General features: G+C 39.1%; 1 protein-coding gene across 2 annotated transcripts in view; it reads right to left on the minus strand.

The window, feature by feature from the left end:
- Positions 1-27001, minus strand: part of ITGA8 (integrin subunit alpha 8) — a 101117-nt gene that overhangs the window by 66854 nt on the left and 7262 nt on the right. The window contains exons 6-11 of one of the 2 annotated variants that reach the window (XM_026842925.1): positions 26906-26962; positions 26676-26728; positions 20988-21193; positions 18448-18639; positions 3674-3719; positions 1717-1824 (exon numbers count right to left, since the gene is read on the minus strand). In XM_026842925.1, coding sequence (XP_026698726.1) covers positions 1717-1824; positions 3674-3719; positions 18448-18639; positions 20988-21193; positions 26676-26728; positions 26906-26962 — 662 coding nt within the window. The remainder of the gene's footprint in view (positions 1-1716; positions 1825-3673; positions 3720-18447; positions 18640-20987; positions 21194-26675; positions 26729-26905; positions 26963-27001) is intronic. The other variant, XM_026842926.1, reaches the window with a different exon arrangement.

Consider the following 27001-nt stretch of genomic DNA (forward strand, 5'->3'; position numbering starts at 1 on the left):
ACCTTCTTTTTTCTCCCTTTTTTAGAACAGTATCTCACAGTAGGAATACTTTTTCAAGAAATATGATTTATTTATTTCTCTTGTGAAAAAGCCAATTTTTTCTTTCAGTACACTGTCAGTAAATGTTATGCTTTTGAAATCTTTTCCATTATGGCATAAAGCACTCTTAAAAAAATCTTAAAAACTGAAGTTCTGAAAAAACATAATCTGGATCAATGAACATGCTTCAACCCAGTGCTAGTATTTTAAATTTGCTGTTATATCATCTATTAAAACAAATGGTGCTTGTATCAAAATATCAGGATGGATCTTGATCTCTACGATTTTCTACACAGGATGAAGAAGTGAGGAACTTTATGACAAATATGAGAGCAGTGCAAAAGCGAAAATCTCTTGACAGCCCTATCCCAGATGCACCGAAAGCCCATACATTTAGTGGTTTAAGGGTATCAGAGTTGCGTTCCTTTATGACTCTTGAATAAACTGCTTCTGGTCATGATTATTTTTTACCGTTCATATTTACCAATTTGTTCTACAAACTCTTTTGTGTACTCTTACATTTCAGAAGATTTTTAGAACTCATAAAGAATGTCTCTGTTGTGGGGAATCCCTCTGACCACCTCTGGTTTAAAAGCAATGCAAAATTTCTGCAGTCACCTTATCCTCTGAGTCCTCCTTTACACCTTGAGATTCTTTTTCATCCAGCCCACATCCTGGCAGGCTTTCTGCTTCTGATGTGTTTAGATGAAATTATATGAGTAGTTTTTATGTCTTAGAAATCTGTTCCTCGCAGTCCCTCTGGCAGGACTTAGTGGTATTTTATATTCAACTTGCATGTGTTTATGCTCTGTTTTGTTTTTAGTTTCCTCATTTGTTATGATTTCCACTTTTAAACAGTCTCTTATGTATTTGTCCTAGCCTCTTTTATCAACCATTCCTGGGGCCCTAAGTAACTTTTTTTCTAGTGCAGTAAATGTGCCTTTATGTGGTATTATGTGCTATTAGATAGCCTCCAACTGTCCTGCAAGCATTTTATATTTGTAATGGATCATAAATTGTTTTAATTAGCTCCAAGTTTTTGAATGTACTTTTTCTTTTCAAAGTTAAATGCTACTGTGGTGGAAGCTTTCTCTTTTAAAGATGTATGTAAAATTGTCCTGTACGACACACTAAAAGGAAGCTTTCCTCTGACCAACGACATCCAGCAACAACATCCTGTGAACTGCTCTCAGGATGGCCAGCCAGATATCTTCTCTCTTCCACACAGGACTGAGGTCTCTCTCTAACAGAAAATGGTGGACCCACCAGCTCTTTGCATCACTTCCAATGTTACATTTTCTCAGCAAAGATGTATGTTTTGATAGATCAATTTTCGGTGTTTTGTCTGTCTTAGCTGTTCCATATTTCATTTACCCAAACATTGCACATGAATTTGCAGCTTGATCCTAGAAAACACTAAGCATTCTCCTATGCAGAAGGAGACTCAGATTATGAAGGGACTCAACTTTTAGCTAGTTCATTTTGAGAATCTCTGAAGTACTGGAAGATATCAAGAAGAACTCTGTTCTTTATAGGGTCTTCTGTTGCGCTTATAGCATGTTTGAACACTTTTCTTGAACTTTGAACATGTTCAACAAAAAACAGCAAAAAAAATTAGGAATAGGAAGTTCTTTGAGAAAGAGGATGAGAATGGTTTTTGTCTAATTGTGAACTTACCAGGCCACCAAAAGCTGAGAACCAGGCAGCTGACAAGTTTTGTTGTCAGGATTCACAATCATGGGGTTCAGAATGAGCTGAGCATTTACTGTCACAACAGGTCTGGCTCTGAGGGACAGAAATAAGGTTCACTGCATACAGAAGGAGCACATTAGTACGGAGAAAACACTTCACTGAGATGGCCACAAAGAAGCTGGAAATGTAGGGTTACTTAGGAGAAAACACTACTACCCAAACACTGCTCCTACACAAAAGAACTCTTTTTTTTCAGTCAGAAACTGTAATACCTCCTATTATGACATTTTGAACATTCTTCACAAAAAAATCACAAGTTAACAGCATCACTGAAACAGTATCCTATAGTCAACCAATAGGCGTGTCCTGGGACCAAGGCAAATCAGACACATTTCATAACACTGGGTTTTCATAAAGGGACGGAGTCTGCCTTTTGGAATTTACAGCAGTCCTTTGGCCATTATATTTTATACTGTTGGATTTGTTTTATATTGCTTCCATTAACAGTGACATATTCAGACTTGCTATCTCTGTTTAAGATTCTTAAAATAATAAATATAATTTGGTTAAAGTAGAAGTTGATCTAGAATATCTTGAGCCAATTGACTTTGGAAAACCTGGAATAATCATCACAAAATTCTGCTGAGTACGTGAATACACAGTTGTGGTGATGGGAACCATCCCTCTGAATAACAATCTGTTATTAAGTAATGAGATAATCTATAACTGAGAGCAATTTAGAAGACAAATGAAAACAAGAAAGGATCTACATTCTGATTTTTTAAGACAGCAGTACTATTTTACAGTAATTTACAGAATTCTGGCAAAACCATCTTATTGCACAATCACCTTACTCATATTTTAATCCACAGCTGAGCTTTTTTGATTACTTCTCTATATTACTTCAGCAAGCCATTACAAAATAAAATTACTTTCTTCATTTTTGAACAACAGGGAAAAGCTTTTTTCTAGCAAATTTTAGTTAATAAAATTCTGCTTCTCCAATATGACAAACTGCATATTAGATACACTCTGGCCAGGAAATGGCCTCCTGCTATTCACTTTCTTACATTAAATAGAAGAAATTTTTTTATTGATATCTAAAATACACACTGGATCTAATTCTCCAGTGTTTCATATTCTGTGTGGTCATTCATGCCACTGCGAAGTAATGCACTGCAAAGTATTTGCATGATTCTTTAATAGGAACATTCCTGTTTTACAAAATTCTTACGCTTTGACAAACATTCAGTCAAGAAGCAGAACATGCCTTCTCTCAGTCAGGTACTGTTGGGAATACAGACAACAAGAAGACAGACAAGAACCAAGATATATGACTACGTCGTTTGCAGCAACGGATGGTGAATATTTAAATCCAAAGAACTGCTGGCATGGCAAGATTAAGAGGGCAGCAGCAGATTTTTGTTTATTTATTTGGTAGTTTTCATTTATACCTCTAATCAAACAGTGCATTTAGTGAAAATCCATAGTCAGCAACAACTTTGTGATCTGTAGAATGGGATCTCATACATTTTTTCTAAACTGAGGCTAAAAGTAGCAGTATCAATTTTCAATGAGTAGTTCACATCTTAATGTACATGACTTCTGAAGAATCAGTCACTTGAAAATTTCTTACTATCACCATTCTCCCAGGAAATAAATTGATTTTCAATTTTACACTTTTTAAAATTCTTACAATTAACCGAGTCAAACATTCTGTAAGTTTCTTGAGCTAATACCAAGCATGGAAATTTTCATTGAAAATGACAAGTTTTCAGCATAGGAAAAAAGCATTTGTTTCTCACAAGATGCTTAATTTATCATCTTTAATGAGCATCTTTTACACACTGCACCAGGGAAACACAAGAATGTGAAATTTGTTTATTTGCAGATCTCCCGCCAAAGCTGTAAAATAAAAAAATCAATTGGATTTACCACGTACCTGTAAACAACAGCTTTTCCAGCTCCAAATGCACCCACAATTAAATCTGGAAAAACAAAACAGCTTCAGAACTATATAGAAGCCTCTCATGCATTCTTTTTCCAGTCTAAATTAGATTATTTATATTAAAAATGAAGTAACATAAAATAAATGAGATTATTCCTTTGTAAGTAATTTTTTTAAAAGTGTACCTGAAAGAAAACATTTCAGATTGTCAGAGACGGCCTCATAAATGTCTTTGTTGTATCCAGTAAGCGCCAATCTACTTAACACAAGGTCACCCATGCCACAATCTTGCTTCTCTCCAACTTAGGTGAAGATTAAAGGCAAAGAAAGATGCCATTAACCCCTACACATTTTATTCCAGCCCATTTAATTGCCCATTACACAAAGAGATGCAAACCACTTTGTTGTCTCTGTCATACAGGCCATGTGGAAAATTTATTGTGTTCTTTCCTGACAATCCTTCCCATCCTGCTTTCTGTTTTAAGTATTTTGTTCATTAATTTAAGCATTACATCTCTGTGTACACAAATACAATGCACATGTCAGTGGATGGCTGAATTCACAGTTTCTGATGTTTTCAGCATTGTGGCAGCATGTGCTAAGGCTTACAATAGTTACCTGTCTAAAGCCATCTTTTTCCTCATCAGTCACCATCTGGAACAGATGGGGTCAACAACACAAGCACTACTCCAGGCCTTGGGCACATCTTTATTACTGGACACCAGCCTGGGTCGGGAATCTACAGGCCCAAATATTTCCTTTTTGCCTGGAGTTCGCACACAGGGCTCTCTAGAAAGATCCAGACTGGCTTGCTGGACCACTCAGGCCTACTGGAGAAAAGCTGGAGCCAAGCAGTGAGGAAAAAGGATCAACCTTCCTGCTGCCTCTAGCTGTTGCACAGTTCAAGAAAAGGGAAGAGCTTTGTTTCATTATCAAACCCCTAGTATCCATCTGGGCACCCCTTTCACTCCGCTGTTGTTTTATGATTTGATTTACACATGTCCAATTCAGTAGACCCGAGTCTTACAACAGACCTTGCAGTGGTACAGATTGGCAACCTAAACTGATCTAAATGAGTTAATTAAACCAGTACTCAGGGCTGTAAACAAACCCTTACTTGCTGCTTCCATAGCCTGAGCACTGGTTTGCTTAAGAAGCCCTGAAGTCATTGGGCATGATGCAAATACAAAGCTTTGATGCTAATTAGCTGGGTGGGTTTGAGCCAGGTCTGGCAGTGTGTTTTCCAGCACTCTGTCTGCCTTCCAGATGGTCAGGATTTCACAAGTTTAAAGAAGTACTCCACATAGCCTGTCCTACAATGAATTCCACTGAATAATGTCCTAATAGGAACAGGCATGGAGAGTTTATGGGTCTGAATCTCTTTTTGTACAACATTTACTTCCACTGGACTTAGAGAAATATCCTTCAGGAACACTTTAAATAGCAGAAGAAAATCAGTGTTGTTTCTATCTCCTTTTTGGGACATTTATGAGTCCTTTTCATTAGCAGCTTTTATAGACAACTTGCGCAGAGTACCAACAACTAAAGATATCTTCCTCTTAAATAAACAACTGATTGAGACATAGTCATTACCATAAAGGCTACACAGCACACATGGCAGAACTCTTCCTGGCAGCTTCCTGATAGCAGCACCCATGGTAACCCCAAAAAAGGATTTAATATTCAGCTGGTGGTTTTTGTGTTTGGAGTTTTTGTGTTGGGTTTGGTTTATTGGGGTTTTTTTAAAAGGAAAAAGAAACATTATGTTATGAACAAAAACTGAAAGAGAAGAAGCAAGGGCTTTCCGTTCAGTTATTCCCAGATGGATGCTCTTTATGAATGCTGCAACAGACTTAACTTACGATATATACTGTTTCAAACTAGACTTGATAACTCAAAAGGTTTCAGTACAGGGCTATGTTATGGCAGAGACCAAACAGGTAGATATCCAAGATTTATCCAGATCCTGTCTTGTGATGATTTCATAATCTAATCTTTCATTAAAAGATAAAGCACTCCAACCCTTCACAGGCACAAAGGAAAGCTTGAACACACAACTTAAGTAACCTTAATAAAATGTAGCCTGTTTGAACCTGAAGGTAGAAAGAATGAGTCTGTGAGATAGGTAGCCTCACTAGTACAAGTGAACTCTTAATTTCAGTATCTACAGCTATGCAGACTTAGAATGCCACTATTTCAGCATCCCCACTTTAATATTAAAGGAGATTTTGTACATCTGCTTGATAGTTAAATTCTAGTTTCTTTGGGACAGAGCCCAGTTTATCTGAATGGGTCTAGAGGGGCAATGACAGGCCCAGGCCACCAAAAGATTGGTTTTCCATGAGCAATTTTCTGCTCATGGAAAACTGCCACCTTGGCCAGGTTTGGAGACACAGCAAAGAAGATGAGAACAATCAATCCTGGCACCATCACAAAGGCCCTGTTTGAGCAGGGCAGCCACAACTGTGCTCATCCTGCTCTCATTTGGATGCTCTTTTTACCTGACATCCTTAATTCTCTGGTCTAAGCCATGCTTATTCTTTACCCAAAGAGCTTGTATGAGTGCAACTACTGAGTAGGAAAAGTGGATTTACAAATGACTATGCAAACAATAAAACATACTTATACCTAGTAGTGGCATCTACAATCTAATATAAGGACCAAGCCATCATATATTCAAGCAGAGTATTCACTGGAAGTTCTATTAGGTATTTTGCTTTGCTTCTACTTGTTCTGTAACAAAGCAGTAGTTTTACTATTCTTTCTTTCATTGCATGGGGTGCAACTCCTATACCCATCACTGGAAAAAATTTTTTCAACACTGATATGCATCCATGAGATTTGAATACACATCAAATCATCAAATCCAAGCACTTTTGTAACAGAAGTTTTGAATTTGTTGTGTGTTCTGCAGAAGAAAAGTTACTAATAATTTATATGAAAAAATGCATGAGATGTCTAAATTATCTTAAGTCTGGCATCTTTCCCCTCCTAAAAATAGAGAGAAGTTGTCTTTATTAATTGCTTGTTAATGTTACGCACGCAATGTCACTGATGCAAAGGTCATTAGCTGAAAAGTAAGGGTTTAACAAGCAATTTGAAATTACATATCAAAAAAGCTAATTTAACTGCTTATAACCCTTCCATAGCCTGAAGAAAAGTGCTTCTCTGCATTTGTGGGGGTATTTTTCAAGTCCAGATTAAAATGTGTATAAATAAAGAGAGAAAGAAGCATCAGAATTACAGAATCTCCTTCACTCCACATGTTCTCATATTTCATGTTTTCAGGAGAATGATAGACCTCATAGATTTAAGTAAATGACAAGTGTGAATATGTCATCTCATTGAGAAGATCCTTTATCAGCTGCTACCCTTTAGAGAAGCAGATATCTGTAAGGAGGGCCTGGTGGCAGCAGCCATGTGGTTCTGCCTCATTCATGTTGTAGAATAAATAAGCTGTGGTGTCACAACTACACTGCAAAAACTAAAGAAAACAAGCATGGAGTGACTCCAAATGAATTTTCAATTTGTCTTTCAACACAGCTTGAGGGTTGTATGCACTAAAACCCAAACTGGTAAAGTTCATAGAGCTTAATCCCAAAACAAGTGTCCTTGGCATGTACTTAACTGAAGTCATGGGTCACTGTGCAAAGTTAAACAATCCTAATGCTTATTTCAAATTTTACTTTGCTCTGAAGGGAAGGCTTGCAAGATGTTGTCTGGTGAAAAAAATCCATTTTCTGAGATAAAATTACCATAAAAAGTTAAGGAAAGAGTATTCACAGATGGCACTGAAAGGCATACTGGGTTTTGTAAGCTTACCATGTGACAAGGGGCAGAAACTTGCCATGATGGTGACTAAGCCTTCAATCAACTGGAGGAAGTAGGAAGATCAACAAAGTCCAACCTCCAGTCTCAACAAGATACTTGAGCAAATTCTTTGATCCCCTGGTATTTTTAAAGGACATCTCCATCACCTGTGAGAGAAGCAGCCCCAGGGAGTCTGAGCAGGGAGGAACATGCAGCATGTTCAGCAACCCACACTTGGCTGGAGTCTGCCCAGCAATCCCAAAAGCAATCTCAAAGGCATGGTATCTCATCTCGCTTCATGGGGGACAGTGGCCAAGAGTAACAGTCTATGAAGGACTACATAACTGGCACATACTACACTTGTGAGAAACCCCAAAATGAAACAACATAGCTGAGTCACCTGCCTACTGCAACTCTACCAGGATACAGGCATGAAAGTGTTGACTTTATGGACTCAGAATGATTTGCTGACAACTTTAAACACCACTTTATTAAGTTTGTCAGTTTAACTGCATAGTCTAAATAGGGACTGGAAAACAATTAGAATCCTATCGGAGAACAGGTGTTAATGGAAATTTCATAAAAGAGTGAGAAAACCACATAAGTGGAAAACCTGTTAAAAAAATCTTTGTGAACCTTTTTGTTTTGTATTTCCCTCAGCAGATGAGGTGCCAAAAAGGCTCATGATCAGATTTCTATTTGTTTTCTAGGATTTCAGAGAGCACCACACTCCCTAATCTCAGTAGGAAAGGTCCAGAATAAAATTTCCTTTAAATGGCCATTACTTCAGGCTTGACCATAACAAAGGACACAGGATTTTTCAGTTCAGTCAACTTTATTTAAAAATTTTAGTTAAATGCTACAAACAACCATCAGCCAAAACAGAGTCACTTTCTTCCAATCCTACCATTCTCAACTGCCTTGATCCTTCTCTGCTTTCCAACCATTCTGGTAGCAGGTTTGTTAAGGATAGCACCTAATGCTAATTCATTTCAATGCTCCCCTTTTGACTGAATGAGACCCTTTCATAATACAATGTTATTATTCGCTGTATTACAAAAAAATGAAAAAGAGGGCAGTTAATGTTCTATCACTTCAGTAAATCCCTGCTTACTAGGATTAATTGCTTTATTCCATTGGGCACAATATGGTGATTTCATTAAATATCTTAAAGAATTTTAGAAAAGCATACCTGTAAATTACACAAATAATTTGCCATAAAATTAACATATTTATAGGAGACTCTAGGCTTGTCACTACATTTCTGATTGATTATTCATGTGAAAACAGAATCAGCTGGTAGAAACACTTCAGCTTTTCTGTATTTGCTCGCAGAACCCACGCCCTTGCTCTGGCTCCCACGCACAGCCGTTCTCTCTTACCAGAGCAGATGCAGCTTCTCGTTGACTTAATTTGTTTGTCTTCCACAAATCTCCTGGACCAACTTCATAATTTAATCATCACTAGATTATGATTTGTGATATTGTTGGCACAATGCCTACTGTTCTCACAAAAAATTATGAATGCTAAAGAACCATTGCCTCTCAGAAAGGAACCTGAGCATTTTCTTCCTGTTTGAGTTAATGTACTTTGCAGATGGAACTGTTAAATACTCCTATTTTAATAAGATTAGTCTGGATTACTGAAGTTCTGAGGAAGTTTTGTCTGATTATTACACTTATTTCCTTCTTAAAATGTTTCTAGAGTCATCTGTTTCTAGAATTCTATAACTATATGTTATTCTTAAAATAATAACTAGGTCAAAAATAGCAAGGTGTGAAGATGGCTTTATATATTTCCCTGTGCTGACAAAGGCTTGACTAAAAATAACAGGCCAACAGCTGCATTTGTATAAAAGCAGGATACCTTGAAGATGAAGCTTCAGTGGCACTGAATCCAGAGTGACTCTAAATTAATAAGAAAAACTTACACAGGTGTCTAAACAGGCAGGGAGTAGAAACAATAGTACATAATTTATTTGAGCAATTAACTAACTAATCAACAGTCTTTGAATAGTGAATTCATCTAGAGCACTGCTCTGAATCCACCCAGACTGTTAAAAGAAACTGGTTAAATCATCCTGGTTCACAAACACATTTGAAGAAACCACAGTCTGTCGGAGGATATGCCACAAGAAAAAAGCAAGCTTAATGAGTTAAGTTATTCATTATAAACTATTTGCTCAGCTATAATCAGCCATCAAGTGGCTGAACATATGCTGAAATGTGAGGGTGGAAACCTTACAGCCTCCAAATGCCTGAGCCCTCACAGATAGATGAACCAGCTGGAAGTGTGGCACCATCACCTAGATAATCACAGACTCCAAGCACTCAGTGGGAACCAGCTTTGAACGGATGCCCAGAAGACAAAAGACACCATTTTTTTTCCCATTAAGTAGAGTTATGGATTTCTTCTGTTCTTATGAAAACTGAACTATGCTAATAAAAAAAGACAAATACAATTATAAATAAAATAAACTACAATTCAAAATACATGTCTAAGCTGAGGCTTCAATTCTCTGCTCCAGGCCTTGATGACACAAATAAAGCTCAGGATGGACCAAAGGGGCCCTAAAAGCCCCAGATTTACTGGGGAGTGGAGTAGAAGCTGTGTTGAAAGTTATCATCATGTTGCTCAGATATTCCAGCATAAAAGACAGTCAGGAAGGTTACGATGAGACAGGGATTTCAGAGTATCTTTATGCAAACCTTGAAGAGCTGCTTTACCAAGAATCCCATGGCTATATAAACTGTGTTATGGGCCTCACCAGTATGGCCTCAGATACAGCATGATGCTGCTTTGCCATGTCCTAACCTCAGCACGGAAAAGTGCAGCACAGAATCTCACACATAATTCCTTCCAACTACTGCTGTATTTGCACTTAAACTGACAAAAAAAGTCCACCCTTTACACTTTTTCACTGTGTTGACTGCTCACTCCCCCTTTATTTCTTTAATCTCCTTTATTTTTTTGACATGACTGTCAATCTGAAGTAATGGCATTAAGTCTGTATTTACTATAGCAGCATAAGTGAGTTTGGATCCCCTCCTTTCAATGTGTCCTTAGAATATGAGTTGTCAGCAAACTGAAATGTATCGATGTTACAGTTATGTCAGTATTAGTAAGTAAGTGCCAGAGAATGTGCCTGCGTGCTGCACCTGCACGGTCTGCACTGGTACCATTAGAATGGCCCTAAAGCAGTTGTCACATGCCAGTTATTAGTCTCTGGAAGAGAGCATGCAGCAACCCTGTTCTGGCAAGAAAGTGAGTTTGATAGTATGGACAAGGACTGTTCAGTGACAGTTCAGAACCAAATTTAATTTACCAGTGTAGATGTAGCTTAAGAGGATTAATTGGTCTTTTCCTTCAAATACTGGGTACATATAGTAGATATATTGGAGAGGTCCTGAGTATCACAAGTAAGTACGCTACAAAGCTTGTCAGTGTCATGCTTGGAAGACCAGGAAAGCTGCATTCTGTTTGTTCCCCTGAACAGTCACATCAAAAAGCACAGAGCTGGCTTGGTACATTCAATCTATCTGACTGACACGCTTAATCAGCTTCCTCTTACTGCGCCCCTCTCACTAGCCTTATCTGACTATAAAGTTTGGTCAGGTTCTGCCTAAGTCTTACATGACTACAGAGAAAGGAGCATCCATCCATTCATTACCAGCATTACCACTGTTTGGCATTGCAATTCTTCTGTTAGGTGAGGAACAGCACTCTGCTTGGGACTGAAAGGGATGAACACCAGAGAGGGGGCAGCTGCATGTCTTTAGAGCAACACAGCTGTTAGGATGATCAGCACAGTTTTCTGCCTCTGCTGCTTCCCAGGGTTTAAAGTTTCACACTGCCTCCAAGCCTGCAAAGCAGAGGCTAACCGTATTATCACCCCTGTCTGTGTAGATAAAAGAACAGTTCTGGGCACATAACACCTGGAACATCTGCCAGTATGACACAATTTACAGAAATTCTTCCCTGGAAAGCTGTGGAGATGTAAACCAAGGGTTGTGCTTAATAACAAAAACTAAATCTTCCATGTTGAAAGGTTAGAAAAATCCCTGTATTTTCACAATGTTGAGAGTAGAAGTCTGTTACTGCTACAGCGATAACATCTTTGCCAGGGCAGCTTTAGACAGATGGTCATTACACTGACAGGACTGCTAACAAGAAGGGAAAGCACCCTGTCTGCATGCTGACTCTGCTAGAGAAAGTTTCATTTTTAGGTACGATGTTGACTAGGTGGCCATCCAGTTGTCTGTTTCCTGTGCTTTGTGCAGTGAGTGACTACACAAGCAAAATGAAAATAAAGTCAGCTTGAGGACTGTGCTGGTACTGTCCAGATTTTTATATTGTTAGCACAAACTCTGGTTTGGTTTTAGTGTGTGAAAGTTAGTACTCTCCCACACAGTGGTCAGGAATGGTCTGGGGAATAGCCTGGGCCAAGGAACTTTCCCAAAAGGCAATTTGATTATAGGCATCCTGTTTCAGTGGGCAGAAGGGTTTCATCTGATGGTGGTGAGCTGTGCTGTGCCATGTAGCCTCAAAGCCAGACCACAGTTCCTGTCTCACTTTATTTTCTTGCACAAACATAATCACTGATACCAACGAAAAAGATGTGGGATTATTTTTTTGTCAAGTACTGTAGAGGAGTTTTTAATACAACAGGGACATGGCAAAGTCTGGGACTTGTACAATGCAGGCTTTGAGACGCTCAAGGCCGACCTGGCCTCAGGCCCAGAGGAGCACTCAGACTTCGGCACGTAGACCCCGCAGCACGAGGACTTCTTATCTACAGGATAAGGAACAGGCTACAACTAGAAGAATTGCAGACTCTGCGAAGAAACTAACAAGAAACGAAACTAACAAGAAACGAAACTGCTTAGCAAGGCTTACGACATGGAACATGATCAGTACACTCTCTCCAATCACAAAAGCAGCCTGAGCGCGTGGACAGCAGCAATTAACCAATGATGAGCTAGAATTTTGCAATATGTATGAGCTGATTAACACGGCTATTTAAGTGATCATAAGCAACTAATAAATGAGACTTGCTGATGACCAACTGGTGTCCGCGTCTCCCTTCTCCGACAAAGTACTAATTCTGATTTTCTTCTCTGTGGGAAAGATACAGCTTTATTTAATGTTGCCTAAGTTCAAAAACTGGGTCAGTGGTAAAATCTTTGTTATAAGCAATGCTTCAGCCAGACATGTCACACCTTACACACTGCTCTTTACATAAAAATGTATGAAGAAGATAGAGTAATGGTGGCAAGACTGAACCATCATCTGGTACAGCAGGACTGTGAAGATGAGGAAAAGGCTGAGATGCTCAATGCCTACTTTGCCTCAGTCTTTAGCAGTGGAACTGGCTGTTCCCTGACACCCAGCCTCAGGACCTGGGAGATGGGGAGGGAAAGCAGACTGAGGTCAGCACAGTTGAAGAGGAGGTGGTCAGAGACCTGCTGCACCACTTGGATGCACACAAGTCTGTGGGACAGGACGGGTTACACCCAAGGGTGCTGAAGGAGTTGGCAGATGTGCTCGCCAAGCTGCTGTCCATGATTTACCTGAAATCATGGCTAACTGGGGAGGTCCCATTGGATTGGAAGAGGGTGGCAAATGTGACACCCATCTACAAGAAAGGCAGGAAAGATGATCCAGGAAAGTATAGACCTATCAGTCTGACCTGAAAGGGAAGATCATGGAGCAGGTCATCCCGAGTGCCATTAGAAGTCATATAATAGACAACCAGGGGATCAGGACTAGTCAGCATGGGCTTATGAAAGAAAGGTCCTGCCTGACAAATCTTCTATGACAGGGTGACCTGCTTATTGGATGAGGGAAAGGCTGTGGATGTTGTTTACCTTGGCTTCAGTAAGGCCTTTGACACCGTTTCCCACAGCATTCTCCTGGTGAAAATGATTGCTCAAGGCTTGGATGGGCACACGCTTCACTGGGTAAAAAACTGTCTTAACGACTGGGCCCAGAGAGTTGTGGTGAACGGAGTTAAATCCAGTTGGCGGCCGGTCACGAGTGGTGTCCCCCAGGGCTCGGTGTTGGGGCCACTCCTGTTTAACATCTTTCTTGATGATCTAGACGAGGGGATCGAGTGCACCCTCAGTCAGTTTGCAGATGACACCAGGTTGGGTGGGAGTGTTGATCTGCTCGAGGGCAGGGAGGCTCTGCAGAGAGACCTGGACAGGCTGGAGCCATGGGCTGAGGCCAACTGGAGGAGTTTCCATAAGGCCAAATGCCGGGGGATGCCCTTGGGCCACAACAACCCCCAGCAGCGCTACAGGCTTGGGGAGGAGTGGCTGGAGAGCTGCCAGTCAGAGAGGGACCTGGGGGGGTTGATTGACAGCCAGCTGAACAGGAGCCAGCAGTGTGCCCAGGGGGCCAAGAAGGCCAATGGCATCCTGGCTTGTGTCAGCAATAGCGTGGCCAGCAGGGACAGGGAAGGGATCTGACCCCTGGACTCGGCACTGGTGAGGCCGCCCCTCGATTCCTGTGTTCAGTTTTGGGCCCCTCACTACAAAAAGGACATTGAATGACTCGAGCGTGTCCAGAGAAGGGCAACGAAGCTGGTGCAGGGTCTGGAGCACAGGTCGTATGGGGAGCGGCTGAGGGAACTGGGGGTGTTTAGTCTGCAGAAGAGGAGGCTGAGGGAGACCTCATCGCCCTCTACAGCTACCTGAAAGGAGGGTGCAGAGAGCTGAGGATGAGCCTCTTTAACCAAGTAACAAGTGATAGGACAAAAGGGAATGGCCTCAAGTTTTGTCAGGGAAGGTTTAGACTGGGTATTAGGAAGCATTTCTTTACAGAACAGGTTGTTAGGGGTTGGTCTGCCCGGGGAGGTGGTGGAGTCCCCATCCCTGGAGGTGTTTAAGAGTTGGGGTGACACAGCACTGAGGGATATGGTGTAGTTGGGAACAGTCAGTGTTAGGTTAATGGTTGGACTGGATGATCTTCAAGGTCTTTTCCAACCTAGATGATTCTGTGATTCTTTGACTGGTGTGCCATTTGCCTCTGTACAAGGAATAATTAAGTAAATTAGGGTTCCTTCCATAGGATTGCTAAAACATATGGCCGAGAGATGGAATATGGCCAAGGAAGGGGTGAGATATGGCAGAGGTTTGTAAAACAAGAATGGGCTAAAGAAGAGTTGTTTTCTGTCTCTTCAGTATAAGAACTAGGGCACATCCAAAGAAACTGTCCTGCAGAACATTCAAGATTTGAATGAAATGCAGTGAAAAGAACTACTTCTCCACAAAACATGCAGCTAGGCTGTGGGGCCCCTTAGCACAGGTTTCTGCAGCTCCCAAAGGTTCACACAAGTCCTACAACTGATTGGTCAAATTCATGGAAAAGTCTGGCAAGGGCTACTAAATTTGAAGATGCCACCTCTGTCTCAGGGACACTTTGTTCTTCCAGTTGGTTAGAGCTGGGTGAATATTCTGGGAAGAAGGAAACAACTGCACAATTCCCTGGACATCTGTTGTTGGCCAGTACTGCAGGCATGCTGTGGTGCTAGACAGATCTTTCATCTGTATCAGTATGGCTGTATTATTACTTTTCCCTGCCTGATCTGCTACTCCACTATTAAACCTTTGATCAGGTTTCTCACATTTTTATTACGTAAGAGAGGTCCTGAGGGACAAGAGTGTCTTCTTCTGCCTTTCCTAAATAAGACCAGGAAGCAGGAGGTGGTCTCTCTCCTTTTGCTGGCCAAGAGTTGCAGGAAGAGGAATGAGAAACCACTCCTCTGTCCACAGAAAAGCTGGGGGATTTGAACAGCACCGAGTATTACATAGCCTTTGTCTGGTCCTTAGTTCCTTCTCTGTTCCTGAGCTTATACAGGCATTTGGATGAAGAGAGAAAGATATCACGTCCTGTACCAAATGGTGGCTCTTCTCCAAAAAGCTAATGGGTAGATCTCAGCCTGAATTGAACTCCCAACCAGGAGAGGATAGAACCTTTGCCCAATAGGCGAAAAACTTGACTGTAATTCACATTCCCTTTTTAGGATCTGCATTCCCCAACTTGTAACTCAGTCTCTAAGAGCACTGGTTCCTGGCCTCAATACAGTGAGCCCAGGATGAAGCTCGGTGGTCTGTAATAAGAAGCCACACAGACAGGTGGCATCTTCTGGCCTCCAGGGCTGTGACCTGCTCCAAGAACATTAATACATGATCTGATTTAAAGAAGGTCTGAAACTCTAAAAGCTCTGCAAATGCTACACAGTGCACTACAACTGAAATAGGGGAGTAACTCCCATCTCTCAGGCTCTCATTTCCTAGCAGGGATATGCCTGCCTCATGAACAATGTTAGGCACAAGGGCTTGAGTAAATTGTACAAGTACAGCTATAATTACATGACTCCTCACAAACTGATGTCAGTCCTGAGCTTCTTGCAAGCATGATCCCTTTTTGAGTTCATTTGTCTTAACACAGCACTTGAATTCTAGCCATGGAAGAAGCTAATTTCTTGGAGAATCTTACCTTAGACTGTGGTAATACACGTTTATACCTGCAGCCAGACTTTACAGCTGGCTCTCATTTCCCAGTCTATGGGAACTGAACTTCTAAGAGTAATGAGTCAGTATAATTTGGTTTTATTATTTTTTTATTAAATTGTTGATTTTATAATATACACATTAAAAAGATTAAATGAAAATGTTTGAGATTTTTTTTTCTAGTCTTTCATAAACCTCTTTGAATCACAGACATGACCAGTAGTTTGGGAACCACTGAATTAAGGACTAGCTTCCTAGACCTTCTATGCTCAGCAAATACTCTGCCTCTCAGCTGACTTCTAAAATAAAACTTCCTATTCCTTCCAAGTTCAGTACCTTGTTTCCTCCTTGTACAAGGGCTGACCTTCAGCATTTCCGACCGGAGCTGAAGCAGAAAAGCTCTTTGACACAAGAAGGATTAGTTACTTGATTGCCTAGGGTGTTTGTCCTGGTCCTGCATTTCCCTGCATTATTTCCTTTCTTTTTTTTCCTTTTTTCCTGTAGGAAGGCATTCTAGTTTTGTGCTAAAACTGTGCCATGGATGTGCTGTTTTTACAGCTCTATTTTGGTGCTTCAAGTTTTTGTGAATTAAGGAGAAGGTGGTTGACTGACAGTAATGGTTTTTTATAGTAATTTTCTGACAGATTCTCACCAGTACTCTGGATTGCTTATCCAGGTATTCAACTGAGGGATGGAGGGAAAAGCTAGTTACAGTAAATGCAGGGTGGGGGTTTTTTGCTAATAATAATAATACCAAACCATGTAACATATAGCAAGCCATATCACAATATGAAGTTCTGCAAGTAAGATGCAAGTAGTAGAGCCAACAATGACAAGTAGAATAACTAGAAGAAATCTCACAACTGAAATGACTATAGCAGTTCCTCAGTACACATTTAGAAAGATCGAGACCTATCACCCAAACTTTTTATAAATTATCTTAAGAGATGCTCCACATAAAGTATGCTAGTACACTAGTTAGATTTCTACTCTTCTTTCTTCCCCATGTGACTCAAAGAAGACCCGAAAGAATCTCTCCTTTCCCTCTATCTTTTCAATCTTAGAAATGCCAGGAATGCAATATCCTGTTTTCTTTGGTTTTGCTAGGGGGCCTTGTGGGTGCTTTAGGAAATGTTTAAATGCTGAAACCTTAATAAAGAACTCCCTTGTCCAAAAGAACCTCATTAGTCATGGACAATGAAAGACTATTAATAGCAACATCAACAATATGCAAGCAAAAAGTCAGAACAGTGTTTAAAAGCCCTTTCTTTTCTGTAATGCTAAAGATCCTCTCACTTCAGCCTTATGATAGCCTCACTTTATTACTCTGCAGTCAGCTTTTCTGTTTGTAAAACCATAAAATCTATCATAAACACCCCTTCCCAGAAACTCTCTTCCGTTTTTGGAAAAAGACACCTTTCAAGGTTTTTACAGTCCATCAAAAGTAAAAGAGAGCCCATTTTTGTCCCTTTGAAAATCACAATTTCCACTTTTGAAACAGTACAGCTTTTAAGAATACTACCATTGAAATAACCAAGCTAACAAAAGTGATTTTATAGTAAGTTAGGGAAGTAAAGGCTATTAGCATTTTACTGTGGATGAACCTTTCACAATAACAAAGTATGATGTTTTACTGCACACCCTGGCTAAGGCTTCTGAATTGTGATGAAAAGAGACAGAACAGGTTTTCTTCTAGAGGAGAGAGAGCATAAATACAAGCACATTTAAATTAGCTTCAACATTCAGACTACTTAGATGCTAGGAACATGCCTCTTACAAAAATAAATACCTCCCAGGAGAAGCTCAACTAATATTACAAACTTGATAAATTTGAATTGCATGTCAGGTAAACTAATAAGGAAGAATCAAAGCTAACCTAAAAAGGAAAAGTCCATATAGCAAAATGCAAAAACAGAAGGGGTGGAAAGGCCCAAATGAAATATCTGCCTTTAAGCAATGTATTTGCATTCTCTGCTTTTTTTTTGGTAATGCAGTCAAAGCCATTAAGAATCTATATATAGCTCAGTGTCTCTTCGGACAGCAAAAAAGAACTTAGCAACACAACCAAGTCAATCCCTTCTTCTATAACACAACATGTTTTTAATTAAGAAAGAATGCCAGGATGAAGGAGACCTTACAAGTTCAATAAGCAGAGAGCATTTTGGAAGTGGGGGGAAAGGGTTAAACTTTTTATTGTAAACTTCACATGTTTTATGTTAATGTAACTATTTAAACCCTTTCTTGCCTTTCTGATCATGTCTTTTGACAGGAAAGGGAGTATTTGTTTTGTCTGATTTTAACTCTCAAGAAAGCAAGCTAGAACTATCCAAAAAATGTATATTCTTTATTCTGACCTCTGCCTTCCAAAAGGAGCAGTGTAGGCATGATTCATTTTCCAAAGAACGGAAGTATGAAATTCCCTTTCTAATGAAAAGATCTTACCTGGGTAATCATTCTTGTCTACATCTGAGTCTCCTCTTAAAGTGAAGCCAAATCCCGAAGGCATGGACTGTGAGGCCCAGGCTCCATTAAGAACCTGGGAAGGGTTAGTCTTTAACCCATTACTGTATCCATTGTAAATGAGCACTTTCCCTCTTCTATCTTCTCCTGCAAATGGTGCACCAATAGCAATATCTGCAGTGAAATAAAAGAATAAAAAGAATGGGCACAATTAAAGCAAAGATTAATTCTCTGCAGGAAAACAGACATAAATGGCTTCTGCTATATACATGCAAGAACTTCAACAATCTGTACTTCTGTATGGATTCTAGTTTTGAGTCAAACAAAAAAAAAAATTATAATCTCTTTTCTGTGTCAAACATTCATGACAAAAGCTTATAAAATCATCCTATATAGGTGTTATTGCATTATACTAAATTGCCAGTCCACACTGGATTCCTCTACCATTTAATAAGCCTTAATAAACTCCGACCTAATGAATGACTGCTTCATTCTCTTCATTTGAGACACAATTTTTTTCTTGATTTTCCTATCACCTAACTAATAAGGAATACCTGCTAGATAAAATTAATTTTCTTTTTCCAGATAAAATATCCAACATAGACAAAAAAACCCACCCTCTCAAGCACCCAGTGCTTTACTATGCTAAAAAGAACAAAATATAATGTTTTCATCTACACCAAGCCACCATCTTATTGAGAAATGAAAATAGTACCAAGTCAGGAATTTAACAGGAGGCCTTGGGCATTATGCAGTTAAGTGCTGCAATCCTTAAGAAATGATGTGCCATATGCAAGAAGCAGAACTCACAATGCTCTTCTTAGTTCCCATGCATGGGATGTGGAGAGAATCATGTGTCTAGATTGCGATTCAACAGCCACACTAGCTGAGCTAGCCAATAGGAAACACTAGAAGAGAATACGTAACTATAGCTCTTACTTTTAGATTCTGATCTAGGAGCTGATGCTTGGACTCCTCTATTAAACTTGACTGCAGCACCTAGAATTTGTACCTTCACTCTAAAGGCAGAAGTGTACCAAAGCTCTATAACTACCATCTGCAGTCCTGAAGCAGAAGACCTTGGCTCTAGATCACAGAATCACAGAATTGTCTAGGTTGGAAAAGACCTTGAAGATCATCTAGTCCAACCACTAACCTGACAATGACAGTTCCCAACTACACCATGTCCCTAAGCGCTATGTTGACCCTACTCTTAAACACCTCCCTGGGCAGCCCATTCCAACACCTAAGAAATGCTTCCTAGTATCTAGTCTAAACCTTCCTGGTGCAACTTGAGGCCATTCCTTCTTAACCTTATCTAAAGTGAAAAAGAAAAGCAGAAATGCATCCTCCCTGCCTTACCGGAATGCTGGAGAGCAGATATAACAACCTTCCCTACCCAGAGAAGCTGAGGGCATCTGCTTACAGGTAGAAAACAGGAAGTCTCCACAGTGGCATCCAGCTGGGCTGAACAACATGGTGGGATTTCAGGACAACCCAGTGAGGGTATTCTCATCAGTCACAATCCAGTGGCTTCTACCCAAAGGAAGGTATTCAGATTTTGTGCACCCTGAACCCCAATACAATCCTGCGGCTCCTGACATGACTTCTCCCTTGCACAGAAGCCATACACTGGTGATTCTGCCCAAGAGTCTAGTGGCTAAATCACCATGAAAAACAGCCCTCAGGTTAAGAAGGAGCTAAGTCCATTAATTTTTCCTTAGTGGGCCAACTATCTTTAAGGCTACGGTGCAAAATACCTCCTTCAGGAAAAACTCCTTGAGGTTTTAGATGCAGAGATGCACGCTTTGCAGATCCCTAATATCCTGGAAATAAGAAGTATAGAAATTTGTGCAGGGAAAACCAAGATGCTACTAACCTTGTCTAAGAGGCTTAATGCTAGATGCTCAAGGCATCCAGGATATCTCAGATAATTAAGAAAGTTGGTTTAGTTGGATTGCTTTCTTGAATTTAGGCTCCCAGTTAACTTACATGAACATTTTGTTGTGTGTATGTGTTATAGGCATTAGAAAAAGGTCCCATTATGCACCTGCTTCTTTTGTTGCCTAAGTACCAATGGAAGTCTGACTCCAAAATAGTACATCCGCACTTATCCAATACTTCTACTGTGAGCAAAATGCTCCATTTACTGAGCCTCATACAATCTTCAAACTCATCCAAGTATTTGAGGATAGGAGGACTCTGCTTTTAAACAAATGCAATATCTTAGCTAAATATTTAAATGTACTTAAAAACCAACAGATAATATTTTTCTTCAAATGAACATGCTAATATTTACTAAAAAATAGCACTGTAGCCAATACGACTGCCCTCCTACAGGTAAGGTTTTCACAGTTTGGCCCTCAATATCAGTTTCATTAAGTGTAAATACTCGTGATTTTCAAAGGCCTTTAAAAAGTCTTTTTCAGCCACTGCACAGACACTTCATATTCAATGCTTAGCCATTTTAAATTTCAGTTTTATATACAGAGATATATATTACTACATTACATATAAATTACCATTATATCCATCTTGATTAAGATCTCCAAGGTGCGTGATTGCACTGCCAAATCTCCCAAACACTTCAGTGCCTGTCAGAATTTGCGCATCTTGGAAGAGGAATGCACTTTCTTGCAGGTATAAATAAACTTGCCCAACTTCTTTAGGCTTGCTCTCAAATTCTCGTTCCATAAAGAGAGGGGCGCCAACTAAGATATCATCTAAACTGGAAAAATCAAACAAAAATCAGTGTCACTGAGGTTGAGTGTGATCGACACAGTTCATGCATTTATTAAACAGGAAGCTGATAATTATCATAGAGGCATTGATTAACTTAGGTAAGAAGGCACTTCTGGAGTTCTAGTCCAAACACTTGTGCGAAGCATGGTTCACCACGGATGGCTGCCCAGAGCTGTGCCCACTCCAGTTTTGAGTATCTCCATGGATGGAGACTCCACAGCCTCTCGGGGCAACTGTTTCCAGGTTTGATCACCCTCTCAGTAAAAACATTTCTTCCTAGGTTTAAACAGAATTTCTTGCACTTCAATTTATGCCCACAACAAACACTGAAAAGCTATACCTTACAGTTAATGATCAAGAAAACATTAATGTAACGAAGAGAGGATCTGTGTTACTAAGACAAATTCTGTAGATCTATCCTGCTAAAGGTGCTAGTGAGAGATAAATTATAGTATAAAATCTAGCTTTCAAAAATTCTGTATCAGTTAGTGAACAACAGAACAAAAATTGCCACTTTCCAGCAGATTTTTGAAGTAATATACAGGAAACACATGTAGAGGATCATTTAATAAAGAATGCCTCATCACTAATTCAAATGGAAGCTGGGAAACAAAGTCAAAGCTTTATTTCTGAAAACACTTCTGCTGACTGTTAGATACATGAGTATTTCCAGTGCTCACATAATTTGCTGTATTAAGTATTAAAGGACATCACAGCATCACAAAAATATGAGGCTTAGAGGGAAAAGTCCTATCCATTTTGCTACTCCAAGAAGAATCAGTAAAAGAAGACAGACTAATCAAAGGATATTTTGCATGTTGTTCTAAATGGGGGTGTTTCAAAACATGTTACCAACTTTTATTTAGTGAGAAAAAAGACCTTTTCCTGGACAGTGAAGAATAAAATCAAGCAAGACTGACAGACACATAACAAGCAGAAATATTCTTAATAGATTATTCTGAGATATGAAATGATAGTTTCAGATTAATTTCTGAAGGTTGCTCAAGCCTATACAAATTAATAGGATAATTCCCATGTATTTAGTGGACATTGGTCATCCATATTAAGGAACTCTGTTACTGCAAATAACTAGTACTATTTTATCACAGAATTTTTAGTTTGGAAAACATATTTTCTTGCTAATGTGAAACTTTGTTCAAACTTTGTAAAACTTGTAGAAAACTTTCTACTCTCAATTCATCATATTCCCCAATAGTGACGTTTTCACAAAGGCTTTATCCATTAGTAAAACAATTAACAAAATGGCACTATATTGTTTTTCCCAATCCCAACAGAAGAAAACCCCATATGATTTAGGACTAGCTCAGCTACTACTTTACCATAGATATATACTATGGTTCTAACATCTATATGATAGAACTTAGTAGGGAATAACACATCTAGAAGCCTTTTAATCTCATTGTAGAATTTACATATTCTATAAATTGTCACTGTACTTGTATTAAGTTTTATAGTATGTTTCCATAAAGGAAACTGTTAATTCAAAATGTCAGGTCACTTTGGTACAGTTCTATTCTTTGTATGTCAGTTTTTACCCCATGGCATGAATAACTAAAGAAGGAAGGAAGCAGATGCTGACATCAAAGGTGAGATTTTCCTTTCACACTAAACATCAAAAGTCCTCCTCTACTAATGGAAGATGTGTGTGGCTGGGACAGAATGTCAGCTGAAATAGTTGCCATGAAACAATAGCAACAATAAAAACAGATCATGAATGCTCTTCTTTTTACAAGTTATTTTACATATGTTCTGTAATAAAAGGATTACAAAGTGGCGCTATCATCAATTATTATTTTATTACATCACAGTCCAGATATTTCCAGTAAGATTGAGACCCCATGGTGTTATGTGCTGTATAAACCATGAAGTAGAAGATGAACCTGGCTCTAATGAATATTTTACAAATGAAAGATTGTAAGACTAAGGGAAGATTTTTCTTTAGAGGTGGTAAGGAACCAAAAGATTCAGAGCGAGGAAGCTCCCAGTACATCAATGTAAAATAAGTAGATACCTAAATACCTTTAAAACTCTGGTTCATAGAGCAATATTCAGAGTGCCTAAAATGATGAAAAGAGATAGGTGACTATCTGTCATCCACAGTGGCATCAAATTCTCTAAGCAGAAGCCTAACCCTGAATTCAAGATTCACCAGATGAGCAGAAAGCAAGCAGAAAGGAGCTGAAGTCTGTTGTGCAGGGATCATAGTATCTCAGCAGGAGTGCACAGTGCACAGAAAAATAACGCTATTTTTCTAGGAAGATTTCCAATTTGCTAAAATAAATTACAATGATTGTATAAAATGCACTAATAGTCCAGGGAGTAGGGACCACAGTCCAGTAGCTAAGGTGGCTCATCTTCGGATGTGCTGAGGGAAAGGCAGGAGAATGCAGTCATCTAAGTTACACTGACCTACTTCTAAACTGGTTATGGGCAGCAGAGCAAACTGGAACACCCGCAGCACTTAAGTCTGCCTTCCCTCAAGGACTTGGCATGTCCCACACCGAAGTCTTTCTTTCCTCACTCTCTTGATTTTCCCCCTTTCTCTGTCAGTGCAGAACTCTGTAGGTCAAGGAAAGCTGCTTCAGCAAGACCTCAGAAAGAAGGAATTCTCCCTCAGGCAATTCTAGGGGTTTGAGTTTGTTTATTTGTTGGGGTTTTTTTCAATGTCACAGCAGTGTACTATAGCCAGAGAGGAAGGATTCTTCAGCTACCCTGCTCTCTCTGATCCTCATTTACTTATTCCTGGTTTCTCTCCAAGTGGGTAATAAGCAAGCAATTGTTGCTTATCATGCTTTATAGACAGCTTCACCTTTCAGCTCCTACAGTTTAAGTATTTAGACAACAAGCTGCCAAGGTGGGGGGTCACTTGTTGGGTTATAAGTACGTATGTGATTAGAATGATGCAGTTTTGTTGGTGTAGAATATTTAAATTGTAGGAGTTTATATTTTTAAAATTGCAGTTCTGAGCCAAATTCAGATCGACGTGATCCCTTTTAAAAAGGCATAAAAGCAAGACAATGGCAAAAGAACCTGGACAGTAATATTAAACCATAAAGTGCAGTTCAGTTTGCAGTAATATTTTGAACTGGTTCATTAGATTTATTTCATTACTGCACTGAGATGTTGTAGTTAATATAAATTATATATTTATTTTTGTTCCAACACAGAAACATAAGCAGCTATTATGGCTTCCCTTATGATAAAAAAAAGAAAAATCTTTAACAAGCACAAGCTGACCACCTGCTGAGACTGTATGCAGTTTCTTTGTATCCTGCTGAGTAATAAAAAGCAGGAGTATGGGAAATGTCAAGAGGTCAAAGTATAACTCTGGGAAGCTTTGATATAGGCCAAATAAAAGACCAGTAAACAGTTTATTCCACTACTTTTATTGGACTGTTTCAGTTTAAATGGGAAGTGTTCTCTTTTTTCCTCTTTAATAGGAATGTAGTGTGTAAGTTGATGGCAAAGTCTGATTTGTTAAGTTTCACTGTGAATTTCTCATTATTATCAGTGGGCAACTAAACGGTAGTTCAAACAATATCCTCAATTTCCCTGTTCTGCCTACAATACTGATATGGTGCAGATAAAACTGCAAGAGTCACCCTGGAACACCTGCAGAACTGCTGGAGCAGAAGGTCTACAGAACGTTTTTCCTAGGATAATCCTAATCTTTGAGCCATGTCTTCCCTTTTATTACAACAAAACATCATTCTTATTAATCTTTTCAGCATACAACTTAATCAGGTTTCTCGTACTGATAAGGCCATCCTTTATCCTTTGCTGCACAAAAAAACCCAAGTGAATTTGAAGTGGTCATTTCTCTTTTGCTTTCGTTTTCCCGTCTCTCTGTTTTACTCTCCCTTTCGGATAAATATTTTTATGAACTACATGTGCAAATCAGCAAAGACAGACTACATATCTAATCAGACGTGTTTATCAAGGAGAGCTTTTTGTGTTTTGTTTTCTATGGGATGTTTGGATCTTAGAGAGTCATTAGATTTCTTTTAAGATATAGACTGGAAGACCACACAGGCCTCAACAGCAGTTTGATTATATTATTGACATAAACAATGGTTTTAGAGGTACACAGAAAATGTGAGACCTGCCAAGTAACCCTATGGTTCACAAGAACTAACCTGCATAGGAAATAGTTTGGTTCAGTGAGAAGTTAAATAGTAAATTCCCAGAAAGTCTAATGAATGTCTATTGCAACTTAGATTAGTGTTTCTCCACCCTATCATATTAGTAATGCATTATGGTAGGACTAAATTAATCCTGACTCTGTATATCATAAAAATAGGAATTTTCAAGAGCTATTGTACTATGAAAAAAATTGACCTCAGAAGCTTTAAAAGATTTGAGTACTATGAAGCCACAACAGAAACTGTTGAAGCTTTGTTTGTTTGTTTGTTTGTTTTGTTTTGTTTTGTTTTCTTGGGGGGTGGGGGTTGCTTTGTTTTGTTCTTTTGGAACTGCAGTAACATTTTATCACCTTGTTACTTTTCTCTTTTCTTGTATCCCTCACTCTTTAAAAGGTCACTAGTCACTGATGGGAAGCAAAGATTGAGTCCAAAAAATTATTTAATGCGCTATGTTAATTAATGAGAAATAATTGTAAGGAAAGAATATGAAGTAGACATATATGAGACATTTTGCAATAGGCAAGAGTATGCCACAGCTCTAAATATAATCCTGGCTCACCTCTGTGCAGCCTTCTAAGGCTTTGAGCTTCAGGGATCTTTATCTCCTTGCTAGAAAGCTAGTATCAATATTCCTCTCTTACTGAAGTCCTGATCTTCTAAAATATTTAATCAGACTTTACATGAGTTCAAAGTTAGCAAGTGTTTTGTTCAACAGGGCCTGAAAAATCCCCAAGTGTCTTAGACATGACTCTGGGAGCTGAGCAGCATTCTCCCTCAGACAAGTATAATGCCCATTGTAACAACTACAGGCCACAGACACTTCTTGGTCCTCTGGATGATGAAAATGGATGGCCAACCAGCAGGTGCTGGAATGAGACGCTGATGATACTGGAAAGCTTTTAAAATTCAGAAGTGAAGCTATGGATGGTCCACATTGTGAGAAGCTTTACCTGCTTTTAAGAATGGGAGAATGAACTTTTTACTCGCACCTATCTCTTCCCAGAAGTTGCTAGTGCTGTTTATTCACTGTTCTTCTACATGGACCTGTTTCCTAAGACTTTGGACATTCCCACTCTGCCACGCTGCTTTGAATAAATATTCAGAAAGATAAACTCATGCCTGCAAATACTTGTGCCGCTGTGATTGCACAAAGATAAGCCTATGTGAACAATTAAAATTAGAAAAGCAGAGAAGTCAAGAGAAGCATTTTGAGGTATGAAGCACCTCAACACCTATGTTTATTAATAAATGTCAGGCATTGCTTCTATGAATGTTCAGTGGAGCTGAATATATTTGGTAACCTACCCATCATTGTTAACATCAGATACTGCAACAGTGTACCCAAAATAAGACGCCATCTGGAAATAAAAAACAACAGATAGGCTTTCATATCAGATATAAATTTTTAAAAAAATTTTACTGATAATCCTCTTTGTTTCTATGGTCATTAGTTCTAAAAATTTTTTATATGATCTGTTAATGAAATTATATGCTCTAGAGATAGAATATTTCATCACATAGTTGCTTGACATTACCTGTTCACCAGTGAAGTTCTGGATAAAGGTCAAGTCTGAAGAATTAATAATTGAGACCTGGTAACAGAAAAATATGGAAAGCTTGAAGCACACATG

Source organism: Athene cunicularia (genome assembly GCF_003259725.1).
Source record: "Athene cunicularia isolate RWA chromosome 2 unlocalized genomic scaffold, athCun1 chr2_part1, whole genome shotgun sequence".
Taxonomy (NCBI): Eukaryota; Metazoa; Chordata; class Aves; order Strigiformes; family Strigidae; genus Athene; species Athene cunicularia.